Source organism: Neltuma alba, unplaced genomic scaffold, assembly GCF_004799145.2.
Source record: "Neltuma alba isolate B1F8T4 unplaced genomic scaffold, ASM479914v2 tig00007525_pilon, whole genome shotgun sequence".
NCBI lineage: Eukaryota > Viridiplantae > Streptophyta > Magnoliopsida > Fabales > Fabaceae > Neltuma > Neltuma alba.
This window is the reverse complement of record NW_021634803.1, coordinates 25,733-48,139: the sequence shown is the minus strand read 5'-3', so window position 1 is coordinate 48,139 and position 22,407 is coordinate 25,733. Positions and strand designations below refer to the sequence as shown.

The 22,407-nt window shown below is 31.8% G+C and overlaps 1 protein-coding gene and 1 pseudogene across 1 annotated transcript; both read right to left on the bottom strand.

Moving 5' to 3' along the window:
• Positions 1–10,442: 10,442 nt before the first annotated feature.
• LOC114752733 (GDSL esterase/lipase At1g31550-like) lies at positions 10,443–12,491 on the bottom strand. Its single transcript, XM_028941456.1, has 4 exons — positions 12,431–12,491; positions 12,082–12,312; positions 11,145–11,195; positions 10,443–10,628 (listed from the first exon to the last, which is right to left on the bottom strand). The coding sequence occupies exons 2-4, from the start codon at positions 12,302–12,304 to the stop codon at positions 10,624–10,626; spliced, it is 279 nt and encodes a 92-aa protein (XP_028797289.1). The 5' UTR covers positions 12,305–12,312; positions 12,431–12,491; the 3' UTR covers positions 10,443–10,623.
• Positions 12,492–14,732: 2,241 nt separating this feature from the next.
• On the bottom strand, positions 14,733–16,434 carry LOC114752729 (GDSL esterase/lipase At1g28590-like; annotated as a pseudogene).
• Between the last annotated feature and the right edge of the window lie 5,973 nt (positions 16,435–22,407).

Sequence of the window (22,407 nt, the reverse complement as noted above, 5' to 3'; positions counted from 1 at the left end):
GATGCGGTTGGATTTAGTGGAGGTCTTTGGCGTCTCTAGTCTAACAAAATTAGACAAGTAGAGGTGATGGTGAAGAAGCCTCAATTCATTCACTTGAAAATTGAAAATACTGAGGGACAATGTTGGTGGTTAACGGTCATTTATGCTAGCCCCTCATTGCAAAGAAGACAAGATTTGTGGCGTGAGCTTGTTGAGGTACGAAACCAATTTGATGGTCCTTGGTGTCTAGCTGGAGACTTTAATGCGACACTTATATCTGCTAATCGGTCTTTGAATAGTGCCATCTGCAACTCGGACCGAAACTTTTGTTCCTTTGCTCCTGATATGCGACTGAATGACATAGATGTAGTTGGCCCAAGATTCACATGGAAACGGACAAATGTGGAAAGACGGATTCATAAAACTATGGGAACAAATGACTGGCTTGAACTCTTTTTGGTGCCATTGTTAGACATTTGCCGTTCTATAAATTTGATCATAGACCTTTGCTTCTAAGATTGAACAGCCTTAACAGGCATTGGAGAAGGAACAAACCCTTTCGTTTTCTTGCTGCTTGGGTGTTGCATGATCAATTTGTTGAATTTGTGAAAAATAATTGGTCAACCCAAAAATCCTGGAATACTAATGTACAGAAGTTTTTGGAGGCGTGTGTTACTAGGAACAAGGAAATTTTTGGGCATACTCATACCCAAAAAAAAAAATTTATTACATTGGCTGAAGGGTATTACGAAGGTTGAAGCGAGATGTCCACTAAATCCCAAACTTATGGAGCTCCAACATCAACTTTGGAAAGAGTTAGAGGATGTTCTTCTTCATGAATTTTTACTTTGGGCACAAAAAGGTAGAAGCGAGTAGCAGATTTCTGGAGATAAAAATACTAAATTTTTTCATAATCAGGCCAATGGAAGACGAAGAAGAAACTTTATTGGCACAATTTGTAATAGTGATAATGACTGGGTTTATGATGTTGCAGTTATCAGACATTTGGCCACCCAGTTCTTCTCTCAACTGTTCACTGAGAAATCTCATATTAGGGTGCTTGTGTGTTGCACCATTTTTTATCCTAAGATACCTGAAGTTGACCTACTCTGGATAGGGCGGGAAGTTTGTAATGCTGAGATTAAAGAGGCCCAGTTTAGCATGCGAGCTCTCAAATCTCCTGGCCCAAATAGTCTCAATGCTTTGTTTTACCCAAGCTAGTGGAATCAAGTAGGGAACTTTGTCTGCTCTTTTATCAAACATCTTTGGCAGGAGCCGTCCAATATAATTGACATCAATGGTACCCATATTGTTCTTATTCCAAAAAAGACCATTTGGAAGAACCTAAAGATTTGCGTCCAATTAGGTTGTGTAATGTGATCTTCAAGATCATCACGAAAATTCTTGTTAATTGGATTCCATTATTAACCCAAACCAATGCAGCTTTGTCCCTGGGAGGCATAGTTTTAATAATATCATAGTTGCTCAGGAAGTTATTCACTCAATGAGAACTAAACAGGGGAACAAAGGTTTCATGGCCATTAAGATTGACTTAGAAAAAGCATATGATAGAGTCAATTGGAACTTTCTTATGGGTTGTTTAGTTGAGATCAAAATTTTGACGCATATTATTGATATCAGATCTAATTATGTTACCACATCAACCATGCAGCTACTCTGGAATGGGAAGAAGGCAGAAAATTTAATCCTACCAGAGGTGTTAGACAAGGGAATCCTCTATCCCCTTACTTGTTTGTGATTTGCATAGAGAAACTTGCTCACATGATTCAAGAACAGGTGGCAAAGAAATTATAGCTTCCAATTTCTTTATGTAAGAAAGGACCTTGTCTCTCTCATTTGTTTTTTTTTTGCTGAGGATATCATTCTCTTCGCAGAGGTATCTGTACTTCAGGCCAAAGGTGTACGAAAGTGCCATGATGAGTTTTATGCTTCTTCGGGTTTAAAAGTGAATGCAAGGAAGACTTGGGTTTTCTTTTTACGTAATGTGAATCATACAAGAAGGACAGAGATAAGTACTATTCTGGGATTTCAAATAGCTGTCGACTTAGGCAAATATCTGGAAGTGCCTCTTCATCATAAAAGAGTCTCAAAGGATACTTATCAGGATGTGATTGATAAAGTCAAGCGAAGACTGGCTAGCTGGAAAGCTGATTCCTTATCACTAGCATGTTGATCTACCCTTGTCTCTTCAGTGACCTCTACAATACTTGGGCATTCTATGTAAACAGGGTCTCTGCCTATTTCAACCTGTGAAACTATTGAGAAGAGTAATCATGATTTTATTTGGGGCTCTATGGCTAAGAGGAGCAAGACCCATCTTGTTGCATGGGACACAATTTGTAAAGCTAAGAAAAATAGGGGCCTAGGTCTAAAACACTTGAGATACCAGAATCAAGCCTACATGTCTAAACTCAGCTGGAATCTCATTAATTGATGGGATGATCCTTGGGTTAAAGTAATCAGAAGTAAATATATGTGTGGGAACGATCTTATGCCATGGATTGACTTTGAGAGAGGAGGATCAAACACGTGGTTAGGTATTAAAAAAAAAATCATGGAAACATGTTGAGAAAGGTGTGGAAATAGACTGTGATAAAATATTGGCCAAGTAGAAGTTTAACAACAGTGGGATCTTCTCCATCAGATTGGTATATGATCACATCTCGAATGAACAGGATGTTTCCGATCATATCTAGCAAAAGGTTTGGAAGCTCCCAGTTACGCAAAGGTGCAAGACCTTTCTTTAGTTAGCACTCCATAACGAGCTGCTAACGAATGAAATCAGAGCCAAGAGACGTATGTGTACGGCTTTGACTTGCACATGATGTGGAGTAATCTTTGAGAATCTGCTTCATATTCTTAGAGATTGTGAAGATACAAGGAGCCTATGGCTCTGTCTTATTAATCCTACCATCCATAGAGGATTCTTTCAGCTTGATTTATTTGATTGGCTTAAATTAAACTTGAAAAATCGAGGGCTTCTCTTTGGGGATGGTTGGAGTGAATTCTTTACTACTATTTGCTGTTTGATTTGGACACGACGTAATGAGCTTATTTTTTATGGCAAGTTTGCATCTAATGATTCGTTATTGGTAAGAACTAAGAGTGTCATCTCGAGTTTAAGGCAAGGCTTATAGAAGCTCAAGGGGATTAATCTTTTTGGTTGGGCAGTTTAAGACCGTGGTGCTAAGTGGAGTCCCCCTCCACAAGGTTGGGTCAAAGTCAATGTTGACGGAGCTTTCTCTCAACCTCAAGGCCCAGGATACGGAGGTTTGATGCGTTCTTGGAATGGCACTTTTCTTGAAGGGTTCTTATTTCGGCCTTTAGAGGGTGATAGCTTAAAAGCTAAATTATGGTTTCTGGTCCTCGGGTTGAAGATGGCTTGGGACAAAGGCAAGAGAAAGGTAATTATTGAATCTGATGCTGAGGAGGTGATCGGGCTAGTTCACCAAGAGGATGTGAGTCGACATCCAGATGAACATTTGATTTTAGAAGCCCAATCCTTAATTGCACGTTCTTGGGATGTGGAGATTATGCATGTTCCAGGATCAATTAATACTGCTGCTGACTACCTGGCAAAACAGGCTCTTGCTGCCTTACCTGGGCTTTATCCCATCACTCACCCATCTAATGGGTTGCTATTCTTTATCCAGAAGGACATGGCTACTTCCTCTGATTATGGCTAGTTAGTTTTTTATTCCCTTGTAATATCAAAAAAAAGAAAAGAAAATAGCTGATTGATTATATATATTTTAAAATAATCTATTAATTATCAGTTTTCAAAAAATGAAGATTTATTTAAAAAGCATCAGCTAAAATTTTTTTTAATTTAGATTATTAAAATTGTATTTAGCCTAATAGGCCCAGCCTAGGCTTATTTAGCCAAATAGGCCCAGCCAAGGCTTTTTGAAAAACTTGTTAGGCCTTGTTTGTTTATTTATTTTAATTTTAATTTTACACTTTATTTCAAATTTTAATATATAATTATAACTTGTTTTCAATAGTATTAACCGTAATTAAGATTTAAAATATTACTTATGATATTAAAATTTAAATAAAAGATAATAATTAAAAATAATTATTATGTAATATGTATATTTTACTTTTTTATTAGTCTATATATTTTTACTATGCATTTTGAAATTTAAAATTATAGGCTTTTTAATATGCTTAGGCCAAGCTAAGTCTTTATACAGGTCAGATTTAGGTTAAAAAAAAAAGTCTATAATAGGCCACAAGTTAGGCTTAGGCCAACTTGTTACTAAATAGGCCTAACCTAGCTTGTTTCCACCCCTGTTGCTCCTGATACAAGCCCTGTTGATTTCACTATGCAGATCAGTAACCTCCTTACACCACCTATGGATCCTCTCATTTTTGTCGATGATGACGATACCTTGTCTACGAAAGCATTTCCATACATATTAGATAAAGGGGAATCTTAATTTTTAGGGAAAAGGACACTAAAGTATCCTTAAAAAATGCTAAATGACAAATTAGGGTGGGTAAATTTTAAAATTCCAAATCATACCCCTTGCACCATTTTAAAATATTGTGAAATGACAATACTGTCCTTGTTCTCATTGACTACTTTTATATAGCTATTGACAACTTTAATTGAACTATTAACTACTTTTTTTAAAAAAAATTCCGGTGACTATTTTTATATAGTTATTGAGTACATAAGAGTAGTAAAAAACTAAACAAAAAGTAGTAATTAGATCTTCAATAACACTTAATGTATTTTTTTTTAAATTTTTGAAACAAAAGTAGTCAATAGTGAAATTAGAGTGTACAATAGCTAAACAAAAGTGGTCACCAAAATTTTAAAAGTAAAAGTAGTCAATCGCAATACTAGAGTAGTCAATAGCTAAATAAGAGTAGTTATCAGAGTTTTAAAAACAAATATAGTCAATAGCTTAAAAAAAATCAATACATAAGAAAGAGTAGTCACTAGAGCTCCAATGACTTGTCACGGGGTTATGGCTCATGTCGTTGGTAGAGTCGTCAGCGCCGAAACTATGGAGGTCGAAAACCAGCTAAAGGTGTTAAGGTGGTAATATTTAAAAAAAGAAAAAAATAGTATAAGACATTTGTGTAATTTTACAAGATTTGAAAATTTCAAAATGATATAAGGGGTGAGAACAAATCATGGTTTTAAAAGTGCTTTTACAGTTTACGAAGTAAATATATAGAGGAGTTTACCTCGTTTTGCAAAAAAGTACTTCTTAAAAACACTTTTGAGGGTTGCCAAACACCCCTCAAATTGGGATTTTGAAATTTACTAACACTCATTTGTCCTTTAGCAATTTTTAAGGTATTTTATTGTTTTTTCCCCTAATTTTTAAAAGAGCTGTTAGGAAGTAAAAGAAAAGGATAGATATTATTACATGGAATATGCAAGTATTTTATCTAAACTAGCCATAGACATGATTAAACATGACTTATATGGGGCAAATATAATACGGCTATGGATGAACGATCCTCATACTTTCGCAATGTGTAGCAATACTTTCGCAATCGTAAAACCCCAGATGAGCGATTAATGCTTTAAATATGGTTCATGTAGGGCACACATTGACCTCGCACAGGGAAAGCCATCCGGAGTCCACCAACACTAAATAATGCTACGTGTTAAACCATCACCACACATTAAACCAGTTAATACCACAACTGGGAAATCTCTGGAAACTTCTCCCCACGCAGTGATAATATAATTGTTAATAACATTGTTGTTCTTTCTTAATAAAGACTTGTAATCAGAAACTAAATATTGAAAATTGGTATTAACTCAAGTTTTAGCAGAAATTGGCATTATTTTCATAATTTAGTTGTCAATGACAAGTCTAGTATGAAAATTAATAAGTGTTGAAAAACTATTTACAACAACTTAAAATTTTAGCATAAATTGTTATTATTTTTACAATTAAATTACCAATAACAAGTCTAATATGTGAAATAACAAGTATTAAAAAGATATTCATATTAACGTAAATTTTGATAGAAATTGGTATTATTTCAATAATTTAGTTTTTTTTTTGCCAGCCCATCTCTCTCTCTCTCTCTCTCACACACACACACACACACTAATTATTTACACTAATTAGGTGAACTATGAATCTTACCTTCAACTTTACCACCCATACACTAATTGTCTAATTAAATTTGAGCATATGGACTTTTCCTAATAAAAAATTAATACAGATAAAAATTTAAAACTCTGCTGGACCGTTATTGATAATAAAAATTACACATGACAAGATTTGATTGAAAAATATTAAACCTACTAGACATAAGTAAATCAAGTTAAGGTCACCATATGTAATAGGAAATTATACTAATGAAGAACTATAAAAATTACACACGACAAGATTTGATTGAAAAACTAAAATAAAGAAAAATTGCAATTAGATATATAATTAATTACAAAAAAGTTACAAGTTTGAGTAGAAATTGGAATTATTTTAACAATTTCATATTACCATCTAATAGGAAATTACTAGTCTACAATAATAGGAAATTACAAGTCTGAAACAGAAAATTAAACGTATAAAATAGAGAATTACAAGTTTGCAATAGGGAATTACAACCTTGCAATAGAAAATAATAAGTCTAAAATAGGAAATAATAAATTTAAAATAAAAAATTACAAGTCTAAAATAAGAAATTACAAATCTACAATAGGAAATAATAAGCCTGAAATAGAAAATTACAAATCTAAAATTGAGAATTATAAGTCTGAAATAGAAAATTACATATCACCCTTAGTTAGACCTTTTTTCGTTATATCATACAAACCCATGGACTGTGGACATATTGTATTGTATATTGTATTCAGAGGGATGATACTCATGGAACCAAAAGGTTTAAATGCTGTTAGTATGTTCCCCTTCTTAGAAGGAGCCCTCCCTTTATGTTGAGCTATAAGCATTCTGGGTAGACTGCCATTTATTTTGCTGTAATTTCTATATTATTTTTTATTTCATTTGCTGCCAAAAAAATCCCAATATGATGTTGGTGTCTCATGTCCTAAATTGGCAAAGTTAGAGAGATTATGTGGCGATTTCATCTCACATCCACCATACCGACTCACTGCCTCCTTTTCTTACACAGACAAATGCATATACATATATTAACACCGAACCCACTACTCTCCAACTTCATTTCTTGGCTAGCTATGAGAAATAGCTTCACAAAAACTTGTTCAAAGTCGAAACAATTAGAAAGGGGCTCGCAATAAGAAGAACAGAAGAATCCGCACCACAATAACACGTTGGGTATTTATATGGAGGAGGACGTAAATCACTCTCATCATCATTACCATCGCACCATCCTACAAAATCTCCGCATTTTTTCCCTTGAAAGAAGAAGCCAATTCCAAACTCAGTAAATAATTGGGAAAACTCACAAGTTTTGCTGACATCTAACGGCTATCATCACCAACTGAAAGGGGAAAACACTTTGAGATTTATAACATACTCTTCTGATGGGGCAGACATAGTAGCTTTTCCCATAGTTACGATCTAACCTCACAAACCCCATGATGACTACGATAATAAATCTTTGGAATATCAAAATTCTCACCTGTGGGGGCTTTGCATTTGAGAGTTGATAAGGTAGCCACGCATCCAATGATGCTGTTGGCCGCATCAGAAGCCAATATCAGTTTGTATTCTTTGAAGAAGGAAAGAGGAGAGGATAAGATGAAAGAAAAAGAAGAATGGCAATTTTATCTTTTTCCTAACATTTCACAATTCATATTTAAGACCTAGTCTTTAGCAGCAACTTTGTGAATTAGAGTACCCAAATTGCAATTTTATATATTTCAAGGTTTTTTATTGCAATTTTCACTTTAAATATACCCTTCTCAATTTCTAATGAGTGGACATAGAGCATATGCTTTTCTAATTTATGGTATTTATTAAAGGTAAAGGTGAAAATCAAAGCAATTTTTACATAATTTTAATTATGTAACTATTTTTTCTTGATTTTTGTGAAATGATTAAAAATAAGATCCCAAATAATATCTTTTTGGTTAGTATTAGTATAACATAATACGTGCTGCGTTTTTTTAAAAAAGAAAAAAAGAAAAAGAAAAAACCAAAGTGAAAAGTGTAAATAGAACTATTGCACTTTATTTGTTCTTTAACCCTAGTGAACCTCTGATCCATTTATTATTTTCTTAATTGTTCATTTTTGGAATGATTTGTAATTAAGGATGATTTTCCTCGGGTAGTATCTCAAAAATAATGGTAGAGTATGATTTGTGTACGTTTTAATACAAACTTCTTCACATTGACAAAAGCTCAAATATAACAGACAAAAGCAGCTATCCCTTTTTTCCCCCCCTAATCATCAATACATATTACTTACCTTTGGTGTTTAATATAAAATCTAGTTTGTAGTGTAATTTGCACTACAAACTAAATTTTATATTCCACAGTCTTCAATATAAGACCTATTTTGTAGTTTAATTTATACTACAAAATGAGTCTTATATTTAGAATCGGAGGATATTAAAAATAAGAGGAAGTAATATGAACTCTATCAAACATCTCTTGGTTAAGTGACACCCAAAGAGTTCTTCCACAAAGGATTTTTCTTTTCTTTTTTTTTTCCCCTAAGCATATGCACCTTTCTATTAGAAACAATTCTATTCGATATATTATTGGGCACTAAATATAAGTATTTATCTTAGAGAGATTTAAACATTGGCTCATCATGTTGTATGCACAAAAAATCTTTTACACTTAGCTCTTGGCCACTTCTATAAGATCAACCTCGTCAAAATTTTGCGACACGGGATAAGAAGCAGGCCAAACCGTACACCTATTTCTTTTCCCTATTAGCATGCACATGGTGTCGCTAAGTCACTAATTAATCCCTATTCACTCAAATTACTCAAATCTTCACTTGGTATCACCAAGCCCATTTGAACTCTTACAACGTCCCTGCAGGCCTGCACACACTCTTTGGGATGTGCTTATTCTGCTTATGAAAGATGGACATTTAGGATGTTGCAGATTGCGTCAACCTCAGTCTCTCCCAGCCACTGCATTGGCAGATTTTGGGACTTTCAGCCAATAAGTTTCCTTTGCACTTTGTCAATAAGAAATTAGAAGCGGCTCTTATAATTACTTCTACCATGGGTGATGAACGTAGAAAAGTATCTTCCCAAGGCCTCCTTCCTCTCAAACGTACATAAATCACAGAGCTCATTTTGTAAACTCCAGGACGAACATTTGTAGAAAAAAAACATTGTACGTTACCTAAGTAAGGTTGTCAAACTCACAAGTTTAAACAAACTTCTAGTTAGATGTAAACTCGGATTGTAAAACTTAAATCACAAACTCGTAAGAGTTTACTTTTATTAATAAATTAGTGTTAAATCATATAATTAAATAATTAAAATATAAAAATCATAATAATTTCATTTAAATATATTTTAAATCCAAATAATTTAAATTAAATTCATTAACGTTTATAATTTACCATATTCAATAAAAAAAATTTCTATGAAATTTATGTATAAAGTCACTTTAACATGAATCTAAAAAGGAGTTGATACGATTTTATAAGTTAGAAACATAAAAACGGTAAACTTGATGAGTAAACCCGTAAGTTTAACTGAGTATATAGCTAACATGAATTTAAAAACGAGTCAACATAATTTTATAAATTGAAAATGTAAAAAAGTTAAACCTGAAGAATTAACTCAGCATTTTGACAAAAATGCCCCTAAGCATTTACCGTCTGTACGGAAAGCTTTCCCAAAAGCATCTAAACAGACCAGAACACTTTGAAATAACTGATCCGCCTCGGTCTCAACTATCGGCAAGAGTAGGTGTGATAAGTGTCCCACTCGTATCCATTATTTTATTTTTATCATCGGAAAATCTCATTTAGGTCTCACAAAGTAGAGTTAACAAATTTTGAATCCCAAGAAAATTTGAAAATGCAAGCAAGTCCTACAAAGCTTTCCAAAATGGCGGGGCCCACGTAAGTTTTAATATCTGCGCGACTCGTTCGGAACGTAAAAAGGATAATTGAAGTCGTCGCCTCCGATTCTCCTACGAAAAATATTGACTTTCCGGTTATTTTCTCACAGTCTGGAACATTAAAAATTTAGATGCAAGTTTCATCAGGCATACCTCAACCAGATGCTGAAGATTTTTTTTTTTTTTACTGTGAAATACTTTTGAAGGAAGCGAGATAAGGGGAAAAATTTATAAAAATCAATATTCAATTTAGCAAGATGTATGAATTCGCTCATATTTCCTACAATATATGAAAAAACATGAAGAACTTGTTTGAAATGTGGATAAGAATGATGGGGAAGAGTAATCCTTCATTTGTGAATGTTGAATCAAGAATGAGACAACACGCAGAGAAACAATAAACATAAAACTATGTATTCTGTTGAATGTTTGTGTACACTGTATATCCTACATATAATGAAACCTAGCTTCTACTGGGAAGACACGTATAAATGACAAGAAGAATCTAGAGAAACAACAAAATGTCCTGCACGCTAGTTGTATGAGTCTAGTGGGCTTTTATTTACACATTGGGCTTCAATATTCCCCCACGAGTTGAGCTGGGCTGGTAGCACAGTGGGGCTCGACTTCAAACTAGTAAATCATGAAGATGTTAAAGGTTTGGTCAGAATATCTGCAATTTGATCTTGAGAGGAAACATGAAGAATATGAATTAAGCCTGCAACAAGACGTTCACGGACAAAATGGTAATCTAGGGAGATGTGTTTAGCTCTGGAGGGAAAAATAGGATTGGCCACTAGATGAGTAGCTCCTAGATTATCACAGTAGAGAAAGGGGGTGGTGGGGAGGTAAATGTGAAGTTCATGTAAGTGGTTTTGAAGCCAAATGAGTTCACTCGTGGCTGTGGCAATGGACTTGACATATACTCCACTTCAGTGCTAGATCGGGCCACTGTGGGTTGCTTCTTAGATCTCCAAGCAATTAAACTGGGGCCAAAATAGATCGCAAATGCACTAGTGGATTGAGAGTCATCTGGGTTTCCACCCCGGTCAACATCAGAAAAGGCTGAGAGAGTGAGGCTAAAGGCTTGATGTGCAATGCAAAGAGTAGAGTTCCTTCGTAACGTAAAAGGATAATTGAAGTCGTTACCTCCGATTTCTCCTACGAAAAAGATTGACTTTCCAATGATTTTCTCACAACCTGGAACATTAAAAATTTAGATGTAAGTTTCATCTGGCATACCTCAACCAGATGTTTTTGACTGTCAAATATTTTTGAAGGAAGTGAAATAGGGAAAAAAAACATAAAAATCGATACTAGTAATATTCAACATATATATTACGAGGACTATGCAGAAAGATGTATGAAGTTACTCATATTTCCTGCAATACATGGGGGGCGGGGACACGAACAACTTGCTTGAAATGTGTATAAGAATGATAGGGAAGAATACTTCATTTGTGAAAAGTCAAGAATACCCCTAAAAATAAAAATTCTTCAAAAATAAAGCTTTTAGTATATGAGCATTTTGAAGAATTTTAAGACTTAAAGCAATCAAGAATGAGATTATTGGACGTGGATGTGGATGTGTGAGAGAGAGAGAAAATCAAAAAGAGGGGCAGGGAAGAAAAGACAAAAACAATCACATTCATAAAATATTGTAAATAGTTTGTCTCATTTTAAAGCTGAAAATATACATAAAATGAAATAAACATTTCCATTTTTTGTCATTTTTCACCTAATTGAAAGAACTCACACCATCATATTTATATAAGATCGAACACAACAGTAAGACCTAAAAAGGTAATTAGGACAAGTTGGGATAAATGACGACTTATGATAAATAGTTTGACTCATCTCAAAGAGACAGTGATATATATATATATATATATATATATGCACAAAACGAAATATGATTTATTCATTTTCTAGTATTTCATATAATGTTTCATGATTTTAAATAACCAAAAAAAAAAAGATATAAGAAAAAAATCACACGAACCAAATAGAGAAATCAAAATATGATATGTGATACATGTAACTTATGCATACAACAAGGAAAAAGAGGGGAAAACAAAGAACTTACATGAGGAAGAATTGCAAAGTGAAGGCAATACTTCTTTAAACCAACCCAATTGAATTGTGAGAGAATCATTGGTTGGACAATTGTAAATACCCTTCTCTTCCAAGAACTTCACATCCAATGCCGTTGCTCCTAGAACTGCAAAATTCACTCCTTCCTCTTTGTTCCAATTCTTCACCTTTCCATTCTTAATTCCCAGATATGGTTTTACTAATGGAATCCCCATAGACTCAGCTGCACAACCCATAATATTCCAACAACATTTATACATTGAATAATAGAAAAGCGCATATAAATATAATATATATATTCAACAGCAGCCAACAAAGCCCAGAAGTTTTGAGCGATATACCGATGAAATCGATGATAAGACGGCCATCGGAGCACCTGCCAGTGGGGTGACCAAAGTAGGTTTTCCCGTAGGGAGGGCGGAGGCAATGGTGGAGCCGCGGTGGCTGGGAGCTCAAATAGAAGTTTCAGGTATCAGCAAGTGAGTGGCCGAAGCTGAAGATGGATGTGTAGGGGCTTCCTGAAGAACTGGTAATAAATGATAGTAACGCCGTCGTTATTTGCAGAGTCCAAAGTGAAGAAGATGAAGGAGAAAAAGCCATTGCAATTGTAGGAATATGACCATTTTGAATTCAAAGTTAATGAGATCTGCCTTGGCTTTTACTTTTGCTACCTTCCACTATGATTATTTAAATCGATATGTTCCTTCATGATTAAACAATTCTCAAATAATTCAACGACTACATTATTTTTTTAATTCACCATTGTTTCCCTGTCCGTTTTCTACGGTTCCGTAGGACCTATAAAAGCATTGTTTCATATTCCCTGAATTACAATCTATTCATCTAATTCTATTTGTCAGACACTTCTAGCGTGTTTTATTGAAACTAAGAAGAATCTTAAATCTTATTAACTTTGTTTTAAACTTTTTTAACTTTTCAACTTTATCCAAAGAATCAATGAGATTTGAAAACTCTAAGAATGATAAGTTAATATTCAAACCGTACATTCATTATATAATAAATTTGATTAGGTGACTTGTATTAAGGATTTCAAAAAATAGCCTTTGTCAACCTTATATATAGGATTGAAGGAATATATGCGTTATTAGAATAACTGTTATCAACTTACCATGATATTAGGTAGGAAAAACTAAATTTTATGTATGGTGCGTTAAGCTTCCCTTTTTTCCGCCAGAGTTGGGTGGTTTGATTGCGATATTAGGTGGGTCCCGTATATTATCGGAATATGATAATTGAGTCATATTATCCAACTTTTACTTTTATTGATATACATATATTACCGCTGATCCTTAATAGGAGAGATAGATAACTAATTTAGAAATATTAACAAAATTAATTAAGTTTGTTGATTCTAATAGATGTGTTTGACTTTTCTAAATTATTCTTTTCAATCTTATGTATTGGAACTACCCCTAATATGTTTGCTTACAATCAATAATGATATTTTAGAGAAAATATTATAAATTTAAAAGACAATTGAGACATAGATATTATATTTAAGAAATTTAATTTCTAGCTAGATTTTATATTAAGGATCGTGATTGTTATATAATTTTTAAAACTTAGAAAATAGACACCAGATTTAAAGAAATGGAAAAAAATCAATCGCTTTTTAAAAACAATGACAAAAAAGATTATATGATCTTGAATACAATTCTTCTGGTACACCGACGCGAATATGTGTATTGGATGCCACAATAGAAGTCGATTTTTAAAATATAAAATCTCAGGCGTGAAATAATTGAATGAGGAAGAATATCAAAAAAATACTTTTGAATTTCAAAATTTCAAATCAGTTTTGTTTACTACACTTTAATAATAATTGACAATATTTAAAAAACAAATAATAATATTTTTTGTAGTTATTCCTGATTTAAAAATTTAAAATTTTACATGTATTTTTTGAAATTTTCTCTAAAAAAAAAATGAGTTTCTTATTCGCCATGCTTTCCCCTCGCCATTTTCTTTATTCCGATGGGACCTTTATAGATATCTTCTTCCCCTAAATTGCATTATAGTATTTTAGAGTATCTAATTATTTATAGTGTTCTCTTGAGTCCTTTGTTTAGTTACGTGATTCACCCACTACTGCAGGAAAATCTTTTAAAATTTTATATGAAATGACTTTTTTAAACAAACACCGCAGTTTTGTAAATATATTATGTTGGTCAGAAGAGTCACGTAGAATGTCACTTTTCATATCAATTATACAGTACCAAGTACTACATCTGATGTTTAATATAAGAGTTAATTAAATAATTTGAGTAGATTAAAAAAATTAGTTAAATTAGTTATTTGTAATAAATAAATGCTATTTTTTTTAAAAATACTCTTGCTATGAATGTTTAAATCTTTACTATGTGTAACTATATTGCAAAAACTATCTTAGAAAACATGGATATATATGAGAGACAAAGCAGATTGAAAATTTATATTTATGAGCCAATTAAATGTTAAACTTATTCTTACATGAAGTACCAGTGGTGGTATAAAGTAAGTAGTGAGGATCAAATTTACTTTCGAAATTAACTGAATCTTACAGACTTGATCGAACAAGTACAGCAAATCCCTAACCACAAAGGCTGTTCAAAATTTCAAGGTATTTTTCTTCAATGACAAAATTTAGGATCCTTTTAATAAATATCTTGCGATCAATTTATTCGCAGCTTCCGTCAAATGAATACCATCCCAACTTATGCACTTGGAAGGATCATCACAAGCTTTCACGCTTCCATCTCCACATCTTTTTGTAAAATCTACATTATAGGCCCCTCCAGTTCCACAACAAGATTTAAGACCCTTAAAGCCTGTAATCAATATCATAACATTATCACAAATCAGAATGCTATCATAGCACCAATCTAATCTATTGAACTATAAACTAGATCGTATATTAATGACAGGAGGTAGCAGTATTGATTAGAAGAATAAAGATTACCAAATTTTGTGGGAGAATGATAGAGAGGCTATGCAGCGTTACAATAATCAGCATATATAATATCGGCACGAGGATGAAGCTCTTTACGCTGATTTAATTCAGCCCGAAGCTTCGCATTGAAGTATTCAATAAACTTGTTTAACCAAATCAAGCAACCATATTCATCATAGTCATTCTTATTGTTGCTCTCAAACATTGTTAAATATATTGCACCGCATCCTAGTGGTAAATTTCCAGGAACGATGAGCGTTTGAGCCCCTGCATCTATCAAGTCATGCGACCAATAATAAAATACTAAGATCCTTGATGAGAATACTAAGATACAACACATATACACACAAACAGATCGATGTGTGTTTGTGTAGTTGAAGTGATTGCATAGTTTTTCAAAAATCTTACACTTATTGTTGAAGAGATTGTTTTAATCATATGAGACACGTAAGTTTTGATCTCTGCTAAACTTCTTTCCGCCAGAAAAAATCTTTTGAAGTCATTGACTCCAATTTCTCCCACTAGAAATAGGGACTTCTCAAACACTTTCTAGCAGCCTGCAAGATATAAATTAAAACAATATTGTATGTCCCATAGTGTCCGTGTCAAATATGTCATGAGCAATTTGACGCAAATTAATTGAAGCTTCAATTTATGCCAATTACATGCTTTATGCGAATGTGAAAGAAAGTTCTTGACGCGGGACAATTAATAAAAGAAAATATATATAGTATAATAAACACGAACAATATCTAGCATAGCAAAACTAGGAACTTACTTGAAGAAGAATTGCAGATAGCAGGTAACAATTCCTAAACCAACCCAATTGAACTCTGAGAGAATCATTGTTGATATTGTCAATAGGAATACCTCTCTCTTCAAAGAAACTTACGCTCAACACAGTTGCTCCAGCAACAGCAAAATTCACTCCCTCCTCTTTCTTCCAATTTCTTAGTTGGCCATTCTTAATTCCCAGATATGGTTTCACTAATGGAATGCTTAATGACTCAGCTGCATAACAAGAGTAATTTTATGTAAGAATATATATTAAGAAAGTTGAAACAGATAATATTTGAAGTCTCATAAGTCCCAAATCTGAGAGTGACCGATGAAATCAATGATGAGACGGCCATCGGAGAATCTTCCGGTGGGGTGACCGAAGTAGGTTTCGCCATAGGGAGGAGAGCAGCCGCGCCTGAACGGCGGTGGTCGTGGCGGTGAGCTGAAACACAAGTTTCCGGTATCGGTAATTGAATCGCCGAAGCTGAAGATGGTGACGCAGGGGCCACCTGCAGAACTGGTAATGAATGATAAAAGCTTCGTTATATATAATATTAGGACTATGGTCTTTTGCTGTTGCAGAGTCCAAAGTGAAGAAGATGAAGAAGAAGCCATTAATGGAAACGTAGGATCTTAAACCAGATCTTAAAGGAACCAATGTTATTACATTTTCCCCTGACAACTAAGATTCTTTTGACTCATAATCTTTAGACGTTGAAGTCGGGTCTGATCCAAAATTATTTTTTCGTCATACGATAGTTTGCAAAGGTAATCTTGCCAGGACGATAGTTCCACTATATCGTAATTAAACAATTCTCAAATAATTGAATGACGGCTAAGTCGCTTTTTTTTTTTTTTTAATGACAGAAATTTAAAAACCCAATGACGTCACAAGTTTACAATTTCTCTACAAATTAAGATCACAAAATTGATAACTAAAGATTGCTTTTAGATTGAGGTTGGAAAAGCATTATATTAAAACTAAACCCGGTTTGACTAGTGAACTAGTGTATCAGTCTTTTGATTGATCTGGTTAAAAGTTTTTGGACGGATCCACCCAATTGAATTTTATTTTATTTTATTGTATTTTATTTCTCCTTATTAAACCTGAAATGATATCATTTTAAATTTTTAAAATTAAAAATAACATTCCATGAAATTTGTGCTTTAATAACTTTGTTTTATAAGATTATGTTGATTTATACATGAATATTCCATTTACTTATAAATTAATATTTTTTATTTAACCATATTCTTTCAAGAGTTATATTTGAATATTTTATATATTTTAATTAAATTATTTATCTAAATCATGATCACTTTGAAATCCTGTTGAATCCAGTAATTTGAATCACCGGTTCTTGAATTACCGTCTCAACGAGTTTAATAATCGGTTCGATTTTCAGTACTATAGGTAAAAGCCACTTATTGTAATTGACTTTTGTAAATAAAAATTAGAGTCAAAGTTAGTTAATATGATGTTATCTATATTTAGATAGACCTTTGCGAGAAAATTAGTTTAAGTAATTGAAATTTGTTTGAATAATTTATTTAAGAAAACATGTTTCATATAAAATAACATGTTTAGATGTAAAATAATTGAAAAAAGACATAAATTTTATTAAATACACACATAATTATATATATAATATGAATATAACGTAATAATTTTAAAAGGTATTAAAATTAATGTATTTTTGAGAAAATTTTAAAAATACTAAAATGCTTAATTGAATAAAATGATATATTTTGGCTAAAATTAAATAAAATAATATTACTAAAATATTTGTCATTATATTTAACAGCCTTTGGGTTTATACAAATAAGAGGGGGGAAAGCCCATCGGCCTTGTAATCTATTAATATTTTTTTTTTGGCCAATTGCAATCTATTAATGTTAATTCTCCTATAAGTAAGAAGTTATGAATTCGATCCTAATTGTAATAACATACTCTTCGTGCCTACTTCTCTAATTAAAAGAAATAGTATACAATATTTGTGGCAATAGCAACCATCAACTATTACTTCATAAGCTTTGTTTCCAGTTTTTATTCTAACATCATTTTGATGACCCATGTGCATATCACTGACAGAATGAAATGAGATTTTAAAATGATATCTTGCAAAGTAATTAATTTTAAAAAAACAAAATATTAACTGCATTTACTTAAAACTGAAAAAGGATGATTCAATAACACTAAAAATAAAACTAAACTATATTTATAGTCCATTAACTTTATATAATGTTTTCATTTGATCCCTTAATTTTTAAAAAAATATTTTTAAAAGTCCAACCACAGTAAAGAAAATGGAAGGTAATAATATGACTACTACTTCCGATCCTAATATAAGAGCTAGTTGACTAATTTAAGTATATTAAGAAAATTAGTTAAGTTAGTTATTTGTAATAAATAAATGTTGTCTTCTTTAAAATACAATTACTAATAATGTGTATTAGTTGAAACTAAACATTTAACATGTGTGTACTTTGTGAAAAATAGATAAATATACGAAATTAAATGGATTGAGGTCTTATATTTAAAATCAAATTGAATATCACACTAACTCTTATATTAAGTATGGAAGGTAGATTGAAGAATCTAATTTATTTATTACGTTCAATAATTGCAACCGCATTGGATTTGAATTTTTTTTTTAATGAAGATAAGGATATCCACACAGTTGTCCAACCAGTGATTCTCTCAATTCAATTGGGTTAGTTTAAAGAATTACTGCCTTCACTTTGAAACTCTTCCTCGAGTAAGTTATTTTGTTTTCCCTCCTTTTTCTTGTTGTAAGCATTACTTACATGAATAATGCTTACAGCTTAGATAGTTCTCATTATACGTTGAATATTGATTTTATAATTTTCTCCTATTTCCACTTCCTTCAAAAATATTTCTATCAGCAACAAAATTTTTCAACATCTAATACAGAAACGTTTAATGAAACTTAAAAGGAAAAAAAAAAAAAGACATTCAGCAACGAGTTTTAGGGGGAACTAAAAATCAGGCAAAAAACAAAATTAGTGGGAACTGAAAAAATCATCGCTGAAAATTAACTTTCTATGACTGCGTTAAAAGTTGTCATAAGAAGTAAGCCCATTAACGACAATTTATAAGTTGTCGTTGAAAAACTAATATTTAGAATAATTAAAAGTGAGACTTTCGATTTTAAGACTTTTGAGAGTTATTAGTCTTCTTTTTAAAATTTTTTTTAACAACTATTGAAAGTGAAACTTTGAGCAAGATCATGAATATTGCTGTTGAAAATCTCCCCTTAAAACACTTTCAGCATTCGAGGTCATCGTCAAACCCTGCTTTTAAAGATTTTCGGTGGTGACTGTCCCCGCAGAAAACCTTACCTTTCAAGACTTTTAGTAGTGGCCTTCAAAGTAAAAAAAATTATAATGAGATCAAAAAATAATTACTAAAAAATTTTAATACTAATCTAAATAGTCTGTAATGATCAGAATAAAAAATAGGAACTTCTAAGATTTATTTTGTAATTATTTTTTTTTTTAAAATAAGAACTTCTATGATGCGCCACCAACTTGCTCTCTCATTTGTTTTCTTTAGTTCTTTTTTAGTCTTTCTTTGGTTTTTTGTTTCATCTCGCGGGACATACGTATTGTATTCTTTTAAAGCACAAGAGGGTCTCCGCCTACTTTAAAAGGAAATAATTGTTCATGCTGTTCTTTTTCTCTTTACTCTTTATTTTTACTTTTTATTGATTGTAAAACATAATTATTTCCTTTTTTTTAAATCTTGAATCCCTTTTTAACTTTTATTGTTTGTAATTTATTTTTAGTTTTGTAATATTTTTTCCTGTTTTAAATATAAGACAGAAATATCCTTTTCATAAAAGCCAATAAAATTACTTAAAGTTTATTAAGCTAATTTATTGTGTGTAATTTATGTATATGTTAAGTTCTTGTATCTATTATATCAAAATTTTCAATTATACAAGGTCATGTATTCTTTTTTGTTTCAACTAAATTATTTAATTAAATGCTAATATTTTAAAAATAGAACACATGATCATATGTATGATTGGAGAACTTGACATAATAGATATAAAAAATTTAATATAAATATTGTGGTTTTTCATATTTGACCTTTATTAGCTAATGGTTGAGATTCCACACTATAAATCCCAATTTTTTTTTTATATCTAGTATATCAAGTTCTCAATCGTACATGCCCACATGTCATTTTTTATTTTATATGAATTTATACTTAAATACTATTAATTGAATATTAATATTTTAAAAATAGGACATATGGTCATACATGACTGAAAAATTTGATATACATGTAAAAAACTTGATCTAAGTATTGTTTTTTGAATTTCCAAAACACCTCCACAAATGCCCTTGAGATCAAAGGGCGGGGGAAGTATAATAAATAGCTTTCTATTTTATTTTTATTTTTTAACCAAACTTTCTATTTTTATGATATCATCAAAAAATATTAATTCATTTTTGTGGAGTGAACAGGTCAATTATCTCTTTTTTGAAAAATAAAAAGTTTCAATTAAACTAATATCCAGAAGGGGCTTTGGTCACTGAAGTGCTCAATCTCGAGTTCAATTCTGCATAAACGTAGAAAACTTTCGAAGGTCCACTTTCAGTGGCGACACTTTTATCACTGCTGAAAGTCTTAATTTCAGCAACGAACTTTCAGCGGCGACTTTTTTTGTTACCGCCAAAAGTCGCCGCCTAAAGTATGTTTTTTTGTAGTGGATGGTATTCATTTGATTAGAACTATTTTCTGATGGAAACTTTTACAATCAATAAGGATATTTTAGATAAAACATTATAATTTTTTTTTGAATGATAAACATTATAAGTTTTTGGGGGTTAAAGTGGATTGAGATTTTATATTTGGGACCAAATTCAATTCCTAACTTACTCTTATATTAAGGATTAAAAGTAACATAAGACTTTAATACACTTTGAAAGTAATGCCTAAGAAGAATTGGCTTCACCAACGCCACATCATCGTCGCCAGTCGCCACATCATCGTCACCGGCCGCCACTTCATCACCACCGGTGCCATGTCATCGTCGCCGGCCGCCACATCATCACCGTTAGTCGCCACGTCATCGCCACATCACTCCTTCTCGCCACGTCATCGTTCAAATATTTTCACCTTAAATGTATCTTCTTCAAGGTTCGAACTTGTGACCGTCTCCTTTCGCGTCCAATCTTCTTGCCGCTGAGCCAGATTGAATTTGTTTATTAATATTGTAAAATAAAATATATATTATTATATTACGCTTTCAGCGGCGACATATAAGCTTAATTTTTTTTTTAAAAAATAATAATCAGTGCGAAATCTTCATTTTGAGACCAACCCTATTGAGTTTAAAGTACGGAAAGAATATAATAAAATTAAATAATTAAACTAAATCTTTATGTAAAGTTATCACAGGTGCGCTTTTGCAAAAAAAAAAAATTATAGAAAAAATGTGCTTTATACGTAACGAGAACACTCTATCGGAATTGAGTTGTAATGAGCACCAAATTTAGGTATTTAAAATAATTCTAATCTATTAATTATTAGTTTTTCAAAAAATAATTTTATTATTTAAAAATCATCACTTAAGAATTTTAAATATCAATTGCATTAATTAAAAAATGAAAAAAAAGGATGATTCAAAGATAACACTATAAATAAAACTAAAATATATTTATAGTCCATTAACTTTATACAAGGTTTTAATTTGATTCTTTAATTTTAAAAGTTATATTTTTAAAAGTCCCACCGAAGTAAAGAAAATGGGAGCTAATGAGATGATTACTGTTTCCAATTTTTAATATTAGAGCTAGTTAATTAATTTGAGCATATTAAAAAAATTGATTATGTTAGTTATTTATAATAAATAAATATTTTTTTAAAAAATATTCTTGCTAATAATATATATTAGCTAGAACTATTTAATAAAACATTTAATATATGTAACTACTACGAGAACTATCTTAAGAAAAATATATAAATAAGATAAACAAAATGAATTGGGATTTTGTATTTAAAAATAAATTAAATGTCAAACTATTCTTATATTAAATAATGAGAGGTAATATTAAGAATCTCATTTATTTATTGCGTTCAATAATTGCAACCCCTTGGATTTTTTTTTTTTTTTGCCCCGGACGATAAGGGTATCCACGCAATTGTCCAACCAATGATTCTCTCACAAGTCAATTGCGTTGGTTTAAAGAATTATTGCCTTCACTTTGTAACTCTTCCACCATGAGTAAGTTATTTTGTTTTCCCCTCTTTTTTCTTGTTGTAAGCATTACTTACATGAATAATGCATACAGCTTGGATAGTTCTCACGAATATTGATTTTACAATTTTCTCTTATTTCCACTTCCTTTAAAAATATTTCAGTCAACAACAAAAATTTTCAACATCTAGTACGAAAACGCTTGATGAAACTTTGGAAAAAAGGATATTGAGCAACAATTTTTAGCAAGGACAAAAAAATCGTCACTAAAAGTTAATTTTTACTACAACGTTAAAAATCTTCATAAAAACTTCTTATCCGTAATGAATCTAAATGACCTCAGACTTGCTAAGGA

Excerpts from the sequence above, each read along its gene's own strand:
- LOC114752733 (XM_028941456.1), bottom strand. The coding sequence starts at position 12,304 with ATGGGGATTCCATTAGTAAAACCATATCTGGGAATTAAGAATGGAAAG. Across the intron at positions 11,196-12,081 it reads ACTTTGCAATTCTTCCTCAT|GTTGTGAGAAAATCATTGGA; the intron begins GTAAGTTCTTTG and ends TTAATGTTCCAG.